A 12,741-nucleotide genomic window follows, 5' to 3' on the forward strand; every position below is an offset into this window, starting at 1 on the left:
TTGTCAAACTAAAGAAGAAGAAGAAGAAGATGAAAGAAGAGGCAGCTAATGAGAACATACGTCATAAAGTTGTGGACCAAGAACTAGAGATGGGCCATATATATCACCTACGATTATATCTTGAATGTTGATTTAACGATGTGCAATTTTACATTGAGTATTAATACTGTCTGGAGAAGAAAACAAACAGGCGGTGCATTGACGGTAAAGGGGAGGTTCACGAAAGTCCTCACTGGCCGAATGCATGCCTCAGAAGCCAATCAGCAGACAGGATTCAGTTTCATGGCGACTCGGCGGCACCAAAACACAATATCATCTCACATGGAGGAAATATGCAAGAGTCCGCCATCTCAGTGGATGATTTCATTGCAGACGTGGGTCCACATCGCTAGTCTGGAAATGGTTTGGCTTTGACAAGACTGATGTCGGTCAAAATAACGTTATATGCAAGGCCTGGGGCGACTTAAAGGGGGGGTTAACTTGACAAATTCATGTGGAGGGGGTCTAGCGGATACAGGTCAGAAGTTGTGAAAATTTCATGTAAGATCCGCTGTATAATAGAGGAATAGAAGTCGGGAGTCGGATTTGGAACGCATGTTAGGTTTCACTTTTGTTTCACCCCAGCGTTAGTTACGTTAGTTATGGACCACACACCCATGCATATAACCCCCCCCCATGTTTTTGGAGAAGTATGAAGCACTTTAAAAACAAACAAGAGCTGTAGTTCTGAAATGCTGTGTCTATCCATAGAGGTCCTGGTAAGCAAGTAGAGTTTTACAGCACTTTTTGTTAAAAAAAAAAAAAAAAAGAAAGAAAGAAATTCAAGTTTTAAAGGATATCGTCAAATTATCGCTATTGGGAAATTTTAAAAAAATAATCGAGATTTTTTTTTTTTTTTTGCCCATATTGCTCACTCCTACTAAGAACATTTGTTACCTCCGCCAAGGAGGTTCTGTTTTTGTCGGCGTTGGTTTGTCTGTCTGTGTGCAAGATAACTCAAAAAGTTATGGACGGATTTGGATGAAAATTTCAGGAAATGCTGATACTGGCACAAGGAACAAATGATAAAATTTTGGTGGCGATCAGGGGTGGGGAGGCCACGGGGGCCCACTGATCTGCCTTGGTGGAGGTCTGCGCTCTCCAAGTGCTTTTCTAGTTGAGAATACATTGGGTTGAGGACCATGGACCTCGATGATAACATTAGTCACACTGGTTAGTTTTAATGTGCGATTTGTATTAAAGGAGCTCAACCATGTAAACCAGCCCCGGCCCTTTAAAGTCCTTATTAACAGTTGAACATGGTTCCACGCTGACCTGTTGTTGAGTCATAGTCTGACAGTGAGGACACAACAGTGAACGTTTTTTTGACTCGCGCTCTGCTCATCGTCCGAGCCAGACACCAGAACACTTTGAAGCCCCGAGGTCTGCGAGACAACATGGAGAGAATGTGCGCGAGGCCGACATTTTACGACACACAACCAGGCACTACTCCCAGGATCCGCCTGCCTGCCTGCCTGACTGACTGACTGACTGTTGTGCGTCTGGACTCCGTTTTCTCTCTGGAATTTCCGTCTGTAGAGTGTTTCTCAACATTTTATTCCATCTGATTTATTCCAACCGATTGAAGTGTGAAGGCTGAGGGCGAGAATATTATGTTCTATTCCAACCACCATGACTCATTTAAGCAGTGAACACCCCGCCTCCACTGCCGGTGCATCCCTTGTTTACATCCCGTCCTTTCTCCAGATTGAAGCAATAGCTGCCCACTTTCTATTCAAATGCCTTTTGTAACTCGGCTTCAACTGACGAGGCAACTGATCCGCTCAGATCAAAATCTGTCCGTCTCCACATGGCCTCCTTTCCATTCATGCCCTCAACCACTCTTCCCAACTGTTTTCTCCCCATTCACGGGATTGATCAGATGAGTTTTACCGCCGTCTCAACAACCAACCCCCTTCGCCTTCCAAATTCCTCTTCCCATTCCCCGCCCCCGGTTAACCCAGCACTAAGCCCGCCAACTCGAGAGCTGTCTCTCCTTCTGCTGTGCCTTTGTGATAATAACAATAACTGTGTAGCGGTGCAGAGGGCTTTCTGTTGAGCCAGCGCCAGACCGGCTGGCACAGGGAACCCTCTAAGCCTGTTCCACCATCTCCAACCAATTCCCCTCTGTCTCGGCTTGCGTGGAGCATCACAGGCATTAAGGCTGCTATCAATGTGCTCAGCAGCAGGGGCCACTGCCACCACTCTCACACCCGCTCCGTCTATTCTCTTTCCGCCTCTCTCCCCACTCCCACTCAATTTTGAATTCAATTCAAAAAGGTTTTATTGGCAGGACAAATAATACCTTGTTCTTCAAAATGTCTCCTTGCCTCCTCTTTTTTTTTTTTTTTTTTCTCTCTCTGCCTCTTTCTGAGCCGTGCACCTTATTCTCCTCCATCTCCTGCAAGTGGGATCTGAGCAGAAGAAGGTGATGGCCATCAGCGTGGGCGGTAATACTTTACGTGAAGTGCATTGTGATGCTCTACAAGCAGATTAGCAGCATATTAAAGGTATAGATCCACTTTCCTCACAGTAATTATGGAAACAGATGAGAGAAACCCAACCTAAAACCAATCGGATTTTTTTCAAAGCCGACCTTATTTTCTTATTACGGGTCGAAACACGATATTTGAAATTTCTCTGATGGGACATTTTAGAGACAATTTCACAGATTATTGTTGCTAAATGAGCCACATTTTTACTTTTAAATTCATTTTTGCGTTAGTTGGACCATGAGGGATTATCCAAAACAAGGAGCTACTTATATTGAAATAAATGTTGGAATGGCAATCAATTAAAGTTCGCTCTTTGGTGGGACATCACTGTGTTTTCACCCTTGCACGCATTTCCAACACTATATATTAGACTAATTATGAAGATTGGTAATTTGCTGAGTTTATTGGACCACTGTATTTTGCTCTATAATAATATCTGTTTCTCTACTGATCAGAATTCTTCAAATGAGGTAACATGACAAGACATGTTAGATTTTGACCACAAAAATATTTTAGCCCAGTCTATTAGAGCGGAAAATGTGCGAAATTAGCTTTTGCACACAGAAACATATAATTAAAGCTGTAACTATGGTACATGGGCTGTACCTCTACCTAGGAGGTTAGGTTTTTACCTGTGCCTGCTACTCAGCAGGTATTGTGCAAGAACTACTGTGCTGATTTTCATGAAACATGGTGAAAAAGAACAAAAAAATGACACACTGGTTTCTGAAGCCAGTAATTTCAGATTTGGTCATTGCTGTGTTGGCTTTTAGAAGCAAGAAGTGACTATATTTGGACAAATGTGGCAGGGCTACAGGAGGTATCAGAGGTTAGATAATGCTAAACAAAATGAATTTCTTCATGAATCAGTAAAATAGTAAACTTCATCAAGTGCTGTGTAGTAAACTCATTTTCAGTGTTGTTGATGGACCTGTTAACCACATCTACAGTCAGGACAAAATGAGTTATTATGAATAAACTGAAACTCCAAAAAGTCCGACTCAGCAGGTGAGCGAGCTGTCAAACAGACCTGTCAATCAAATCTTGACACAGCAGACAACAAAACATCTATTCACCCTGAGATGTGATTAACAGAGGGAAATTTTGAGGATGGACCTCCAGATCACTTATTAGAAGGTACAAATAAAACAGATGAGACCACAAGAAGTCCTATAAGGAAAAAAAAAAACTCCAATGCAAGTCTATGGGAGCCAGGATTTTTTGGAGTCAAACCTTGCGGAGGTTATTACACCTTAAAGATACTTCCATAATGGTGTCATTTTAGAGCCATTGGTCAAACATGAATACCAGAATTTAAAAAAAAAAAAAAAGAAAAGAGAACTTGTGTTGTACTGACTACGGTTGTAAACATTCAGTTTCTCTCAATTTTATGACGTTAGAGATTAATTTATAGACTCACTGAGTAAAGCATCAGTCACTTGTTATTTGGCGTCCTTCGTTCATCCATTACCAACTAATATCAGCACTAAAATACGTCACACACATGGTTTTATCTGTTCCTGTTATGCATTAGGGCTGCACGATATTGGAAAAAACTGACACTGCAATTTTTTTTTAACCCTGCAATATATATTGGAATATGAAAAAATACTCAGGAGGATAGAATAGCAGTGTGGTGTCGACGTAAATGATCAAACAAAATTAGTTGTGTTACCTCTCATTGGGGCAACAGGTGCATTAACCCTTTCATGCATACTGGTCACTATAGTGAACAGCTATTCTACAGCTGTTCTCTTGTATATTCATGGGTTTTGTTGTCTTAGTTCCATATCAACAAAACACTGTGGACACTTATACATCATCTCATACACTGCAATTCATTCCATTACTGCAACTTTGCTGTTCTAGATAAACCTGATCTGCACTAACATGTTTGAGTGTAAATCAGTTGCTTGTTATTGTTATTAGATTGCAATGAACAACAAAAAGTTGGTTTTTTTTGCATATTATCTCCATAAATAACTAGTATTAGAGTATGCTAAAATGTGATAAAACATCCAATTAGCAACGTAAAAAAAAAAAAAAAAAAAAAAAAAAAAAAAATATATATATATATATATATATATATATATATATATTTCATAGTTTTCACACAGTATATCAGTAAATACATGTTTCTTTGCTTCAAAAATTAAATGCATGGTGACCAGGTGAGTGGACATTTTTGCAACTCCATGAAAAACAGGCTTTTCTTTTTGGCACCAAGTGTTTTGTTTTACATGATTTTCTCTTGTTTGTCGCTCATTTCTTGATGTTGTTACCAGCGACTCACTCCATGTCCAGGGGTGTGGTCTGCTTCGGCAAACTGATTACGAACGATTGTGATTGGTGGATTACTGTGCGCAGTGTGTGTCAGGTACCCAGGTTGAAATTAGTTAAAAACATGGTGAGTTCATTTACCTCCTACCAAAGTTATAACAGTTTTGGATTTTTCATTATAGTTTAGTTTTATTCAGTTTAGACTTTTTTTTTTCTCTAATTCAGTTAGTTTTAATTAGTTTTTAGAGCAGGTTTGCTAGTTTTTATTAGTTTTTATTTTTTCTAAATGCTTAGTTTTAGTTTTTTCATATCTTTTATCTTTCTCGCTGTTGTATTCAAATAAATTCCGTACAGAACTCTGCTGTTTTCTCCCAACTTTAGTTTCCATGTTGATAGGATGAGAAGACAACTTTAACTGACAAGTGACGGACCGTGAAGTACCGTATGGTGCCGCTAACTAAAATTGCTTGAGCGAAATAAATCAATTTCATATCAATCCGACGTTGACAAAGACAAAAACGAAGGGAATTTTTAGTTTTGTAAACACACAATACAGAGTTCAGTTAGTTATCATTTTTTAAAAATTAATTATAGTTTTTATTTATTTCAGTTAACGAAAATGCTTTTTCAGTTCTAGTTTTCGTCATTTCGTTAGTTCTCGTTAACGATAATGACCTTGCCTCCTACATTGCAGGAACTGCGATGTGACTATTGCGCACATGTACAGTACATTGCGATGACAATATATTGTGCAGCTCTATTATGCGTAAAGAAATTGTACACGAAAATCTGTTCACGTTTTAAAAGTTAACAAAAGACTAAGGCTCGAGTGTGGAGTCACAAAATTTTACCGCATGAAAGTATGTGAAGATTACTTTGACAGAAACTTGGATTTAATGCATTCAACTGCCAACATGATCAAATTATTTTAGGACCAAAACCATGAGAGGCAGGATGAACTCTTTGTAGTTAAAGGCAAAAAATAGCAGGAATAAGGACAGTTGCACACCCACAACATGCCTTTCACATGTTGCTGCTGCAGTGTACAGCCTTCAGGTAGAGTCACAGTGTGCTGCTCAGTGTGTGTGCACAGTACAGGCAGCCTGCAGACAGGCCACAGCACAGCACATCCATTCCCACGCAGAGCCACTTGTGAAATGAACATAACATTGTGTGTGAGTGCATTACCTCCGCTCGCCAGCGTCGTGGCCACCTACAGAACTGAACTCACTTCTTCTGACCAAACACAGCCTCCCACCTCAGATATGCGATAACAAACATGGCCAAAACACTTGACCGCAATTACTGAAGCACAGTCACAGAAAAATCCATACATAGTCATGACGCCGGTGATGCTTAAGCAACATTGTGTGTCTGCGTGTGTGCGCGTTTCGAGACCACAATCAATGAAGTGTAACACTACCAATGGAGACAAGAAAGAAAGTGTTTGAATGTGTGAAAAGTCCACAGCTGCAGCCTCTGTAATGGACAACGAAACAGAAAAGTCACACCTGAACACTGAGTTATTTAACTATTAACTTCTTATTTCTACATTTTAACACAAATATCTGCACTGTACTCTGTATATTTTTAAAACAGCCTTGTTCATTTTTAGTTTTACTGCTTTTGAGCGTTATTTTTTTTACCCCATCATCGCTCTATTCCAACATTAAGAACCAAAATGGATGAAATAATTAAAGATATAGCAAGACAAATGGAGATAAAATACATTACAAGACACGTCTAGAAACACCAAGACAAAATGACGACAACGTAAAAGATGTAACACGACAAAAATGACCTAAAAGATATACGATGACAATGACATAACAAGATGTATCATAAAGTAAAAAGACAAAAACGAAGATGTAATAAGATGAAAATGACATAATGAGACCTAATAAGCAAAGGATGTAACAGGATGAAAGTGACATAAAAGACATAACAAGACAAACATGACATAGAAGATAAGATGACATAACAAGGCGTACGAAGAAGTAACAACATAAAAATTATGTTAATGACGGAACAAGATGAAAATGACATAAAAGACAAAACAAGTTGAAAACGACATGAGTCCTGATTAGCAAAGAAATGATGTAACAGGATGAAAACAACATTAAAAAAATGTAGATAACGACATAAGACAAAAACTAGCAAAAAACAACATAAGGAACGAAAATGATGTAAATGATATTACAAGACTAAACCAACATCAATGATATGATGGGATGAAATATGAAAGTCATTATCATTGTACTGTTTTTATGTTACAATTATAGTTGATACATAAGGGTTAAGTCACGCGCCTGTTGACTTTGAATCAAAATTAGAATTGTGATAATGATTTCAAACTTTTTGTAGTTCAATAGTAGAACATCTTAAGTTTCTAAATCCATTAAAATTTTTGCCAAAAAAGGATTTTCAAGAAAATTACGGAACTTTTTATACAAACTAAATTCAATCCCTCGGAAAGTTCTCTAAGAATAAATAATAACACAACTTCTCACTGCTATAATTTGAAATCTCAATCATATATTTCTGTTCTCAATATAGTTTTATGACCTTTTACACACCCTTTTACCATTATAAAAATCATTTGGTCTGAAAAATTGGTGTGAATTGCTTTTTTAAGCATTTTTATATCAGATGGTGCCGGTTATGTAGGGAATTTCACTGTTCTCAAAAAACATGTTTTTTTTAAATTACTCATTAATCAAATGAGCTAAACCAATGGAAATTTCTGAAAGAAAGCATTTAACCATCTGCTTAAGCATGACTTCATTGGAATTTAAGATTATTTTGTCACTAATCTAAAAAACAGATTTTTTTTTTTCCCTACATAACCAAAAATAGGTCTCGACATGAAATAGCTAGCTTGTGAAGGATTTTTTTTCTTTCACTTTCCATAGATTCAACTTTTCAAATCAATAATTATGATATTCTATTGTCTTCATATGGATTTGGTATACATGAATATTAACATGATGTCATATTCAGTTTCCTTTGTGAAACAACTGGTAATAAGCGCTCATTTTTACTTTTACACTAAATATATCTTAACATCTGTAGTAAAAAAGTTGAGTCAGTGCTTCCACTTTCACCAGAGGCTTCGTTTTTCTTTCTTTTCTTTTCTTTTTTTATCTAGTATCTGTACTTCAACTGGAGTAAAGAATGTGTGGACTTTCGCCACCTCTGGTGAGACCACAATCAATGAAGTGTAACACTACTATTGGAGACAAGAACGGATGTGTTTGAATGTGTGAAAAAAAATCCAATCCTCAGCTACAGCCTCTGCGCTTGACACTTAAACAAGTGAGTGACACCTGAACAGTGTGTGTGTGTAAGTGTGTGTGTGATTACAGTGTGTGTGTGTGTGGCATTAAGAGGCAGGAGAATCTGTTGGCCCAGATGAAGACAAAGAGCCCAGCGGCTGAATTGAACAGCAGCTCTCAGACAGGATTACACAACAGCTCTTAAAGACTGCTTTTAATAGCAAGACTGACTGGATCTTATTTCCCTCCCACTCATCCCATCCAACCATCCATCCATATACACCCCCCCACCCTCCGCCCTCCATCCCACCTTCCCACCGCTGTTTAATCTAAGCAGAAACATACAGGAATGTGTGAGGGTGTATGTGTATTGTGTGCGACTGCCAGTGTTTGGGAGCGATTCTGTACCTCTGCGCTTCAAATCTCATTAAATTCGTTGCCAACTCTTACAGTTCAACGTGCATGTGTCTCACTTTCCCTCGTTTTCCGTTGCCGTTATTGACGAGCATTATTATGGTCGAATCAAGTTGTGTTTTTTTTTTTTGTTTTTTTTATTTAGACTTGGAACATCTCTGCACCAATCAGCTTCCCGGTAGACCAGCCAATCACAGCACAAAGCATCAAGCTGGGCATCCCTGGGCAGCACAAACAACCTGGGAATTAAGCCCTAGCTTTAAATCCAATTTTAAAAGCCCATACCATAAAGATTGGACAGGGTTGTTGCAGCTCTGCTCAGACTTAAATCAAATGGTGATTTTATTGAGATTAATCTGTGTCCTAATACTGCTCAATTGGAGGCTGCATGGAGCCAAATGAGATGTCGAGCCGAGGGGAGAAACCTCGTATGTACAGGAGGGAAAAACAAGGCAGGCAGAGTGAAAAAACTGCTTTAACACCGTGATAACATGACAACAGTGACAGAGGATTTTGGATCAGCTTACAATGCCATACAAGTGTTGAAAATGTGGAAAAGTCACCACTGAAAGTAGAGATACTTATGTAAGACAAGTACAAATACAAGTACTGATTCAAGGGTCTGAAATGGGCTCAAAGTTTAGAAGTGACAAGTAGTGGTTTAAGAGACGTTTCAACTGAACTACTGGAATGTGAAGACTTTACTTACTTCATATTAAACTAACAATAAGCTGAATATAATGAACGAACATCAACTTTGTTCCAATCTGCAATTTAGTTTCCGACATCAGCAGCAGAACACAAAACATTCTGACATCTTTTCTTCCCAATCCAGTCTGGTTTTTGTTTTTTTGTTTTTTTTACATCACTTTTGTCTTGTTACATCATTTGCGTTTCGACACGTCATCTCATATTGTTTCACATCTTCTACATCATGTTACGTGTTTGACATTTTGTTCGTCTTGATAGGTCTCGCTATATCTTTTAAGTCATTTTCGAAGTGTTACACATTAAGTCTTTTACATTCTTTACATTGTGTCTAGTTTTGTTTACAATGATGCTTTTGTTTTTGATTGAAACGGGCGATAAATCGTGAAATCTACGTGCATTTTTTGGCTTCTTACGTCATTTCTTTTCATGGTGTCACATCATTTTTTCCCCCTTCTTTTATCTTTTATGTCCTTCGTAGCCCATCTATTTAGGTTGAAATCAGCCATGATGCTGAGAAGGCACATAATACAAAGTAAAAATAATCCAAAATTACCATAAAATGCATTAAAACAAGAAGAAACAAGACTGTTTGGGGCATATCAGGAGTAGAAAGTTCATATATTTGTGTCAAAATGAAAAAGAAAAAGAGAAATATGTACTCACTTTAAGTACAGATACCTGGAAACTTAAGTGCAGGAAGGTATTTAGGCTTAGTTACTTCACCTCTGATGTTAAACCTCTGTCTTCTTCCCTTCTTTCTGATTCTCTTCCATCATTTACATTTTCCAGAGAAGCAGGAACATATGAAGACCAAACCACAAGCATCCATCTCATGTCCAAAAGCTCTCAGAGTATTAAATATGCTTTAAGATAGTCATTATGTTGGCTCATGCATCTCTTTTAAAAGCTCCCAGAGAGAACAATGCCAGTACAGTTTGCCAAATTTCACAACTGGGGAATTGTTGAGGCTACTCGCATTCTGTCAGAGTCACAAATTTATATGAAACATGTTAGGACATCCTATTTATGTGGCGTTGACCCTTGTAGCTCTGTGATTAAACTCCCACAATGACCATAAATACAAGTGGAAACAACAGCAAATCAAGTATTATTAATACACTTTATATAATTCTTCCTCTTTTCTACTTTTTTTCCTTTCCTAAATAATCAGATTTGGATGTTTTACTTGTGGTTAGATAAGACTAGCTCTGTATTCATGTGTTAAATGTGACATTGAAGCCACGGTCTTCACTATGAGGATCAGATATTGGAATGACATATGTTGAATTTGGCATGTGTATTTAACACTGGAATAACTGTGTTTTTGGAAGCGGCACATGGAAGGAAAACTTTGCCTAACATAAAGAATAGAGAGAGTTGAAGCTATTGGGTTTGGAAACAAAAGAGCTTTTAATCCTCAAACAGAATGGGTGGTAAATGTAAGTAGATTACAGCGACCAATCTATTAGATTAACCTCATATTAATTTGAATTTAAGGGATAATCTGTGGTTACATCTGTTTGCTGTGACACTCCGTGCCATCATCTCTTGTTATTGTCCTTTTAAACCCCTCTCCTTGTGCCATGCTCTCTGAACAGCCAGTGCGTAATTCAACGTGCGCGTAAAGACAGTGGAAAAAGGGGGTGGAGGGGGGGGGGGGGGGGGAGGGGTTTAGCCCCACAAACGGTTTATCCCCCAACAACCAACAAACAGGCTCTTCAATCAGGACCACAGGCACACTTTGTCCCCGGTGTGACCCGATAAGAAACACAGGCTGGAAATAAGACACCTTAGGAATGCGTCACAGCGCGTGCGGCTCACCGGTCCAAAGGGGGAGTTTGGCTCAAATGTGGCTTCTTCTTCTTCTACATTGCTCAGGCTTCAAAACCCTTAAATACGATGAACCTAGTGAACCCTCATCCAGCCAGTGCTCACCGCCCCCCTTCCACACACTGTAGCCGTGGAGTGACATGGGGACACGCCACTGACATAAATTGCTGGAACCAAGGGTCAATTATGTGGCTTTGAAATATGCAGAAAAGGAGTTCTGCTGCAGACACAGACTGGGGCTAAATATAGTGTTCTCCACTAAAACCTTCAACCATGTGGTATCAGAAAAAAAAAAAAAAAATGCTTTTCATGTGGCCTACCTTCCATCCTGCTGAACTGTTACTGTCGCCTTTATCCTTGAAATAAGGAACAAAGCGAACCATCCAGTCATAAATTTGGGACAGGGTGAGTCTCTTCTCCGGGGTACTCTCGATGGCACGGGTGATAAGGTCTGCATAAGACAGGTTCCCCCACGCGTTCCGCCGGGAGGACTTGGCTTTGCGCAGCTGGCCGGCCACGTCCAGCGCAGCTCCGGACATGCAGGCTGGAGCGGCCACCACCGGAGCCGGGGCGCCGGCCGGATGCTTGATCTCCGCCGGTGCGCCGCCTTTTCTCTCGGCCCGACACGCGGGTACGTTATACTGCTCCACTTTGACCGATGCCAGGGCCAGACCTCGGTTCGCTTCTTCTCCCCCTGGGAAATCCTCCGGACACGGCAGCGGCCAGGTGCACGACTGCGACCGAGTGTGAGGCTCAAATTCCGAATCGATATCAACCTGATGCGCATCCATGCCGCTGTTCTCCATCATCATCAGCATGATGAGCTCCAGCTGAATAGATGTCAAAACCGGGCAAGGTCACTAATAATAATAATAATAATAATAATCAAAAAGCCTGTTAATCTTGACAGTGAAGTCCAGTGATCAAAACTGTGCCTGTGTTTAAATTAAAGAGAAAAAACAATGAAAGTGTTTTGTTTCACACAGACAGATGATGAACCAGGATGAAAAAGCCGGTGTGGGATATTATCATTCTCCTCAGTGCAACATAGTGGCATCACATCAGGACAGATGGAGGTGTATCCGAGGCATCACCAACAGAATGAGTCTCTCTTCCATGATAATTATTTTAAAAAAGCTGCATGCAGGACCAAGTGACGGTCAAACATCCATTATGAAAGCAGACGCACTTGGAGAATGTGTGTGTGGCCGCTCCGGCTGCAGCAACAGTTGATCCTTTTGACAGATGAGGTCCGGTGCGGGTTCAAAATAAAAGGAAAAATAAAGAAAAGAAAAAAAAAAAAACAACTCCAAAATGAACTGACTTTAGAATCTTTTTGTCTCACACAGTCTTTCTTATACCGGCTTCAAGCTTCAAACTCACTACGAGCGCAATTACTCCCTTAGAAATAGAAACAGACTCTCATGAATCATTTATATGAAGCCGTGAATTTCCAGACGAGAGAGGAAAAAAAAAAAAATCCCCTCATGGATTTGATTTTGGAGCATCCTCCGTGTGTCTCCTCTGCGCGCCGACAGAGACTGCTGACTTGGTGGAGTAGATATTTCTACCTTTGTCTTGTTGCTTTTCCGTTCACATGTCACATGGGCTCCGTCTCTCCTTCCTATTGCTCTGCCTGTATACTACAAACCCGTGCGTCTCTGAAGGTTTCAAGCCACTTAACTGTAGCCTGGAAT

At 39.6% G+C, this 12,741-nt stretch overlaps 1 protein-coding gene across 1 annotated transcript in view; it reads right to left on the minus strand.

The window, feature by feature from the left end:
* Positions 1–12,373, minus strand: part of foxo6b (forkhead box O6 b) — an 81,929-nt gene extending 69,556 nt beyond the window's left edge. Inside the window, 1 exon segment of the mRNA XM_030147535.1 lies at positions 11,365–12,373. Within this exon segment, the coding sequence (XP_030003395.1) occupies positions 11,365–11,862 (498 nt within the window). The 5' untranslated portion in view covers positions 11,863–12,373.
* Positions 12,374–12,741: the final 368 nt, after the last annotated feature.

This window comes from Sphaeramia orbicularis, chromosome 11 (assembly GCF_902148855.1).
Source record: "Sphaeramia orbicularis chromosome 11, fSphaOr1.1, whole genome shotgun sequence".
NCBI classification, from domain to species: domain Eukaryota; kingdom Metazoa; phylum Chordata; class Actinopteri; order Kurtiformes; family Apogonidae; genus Sphaeramia; species Sphaeramia orbicularis.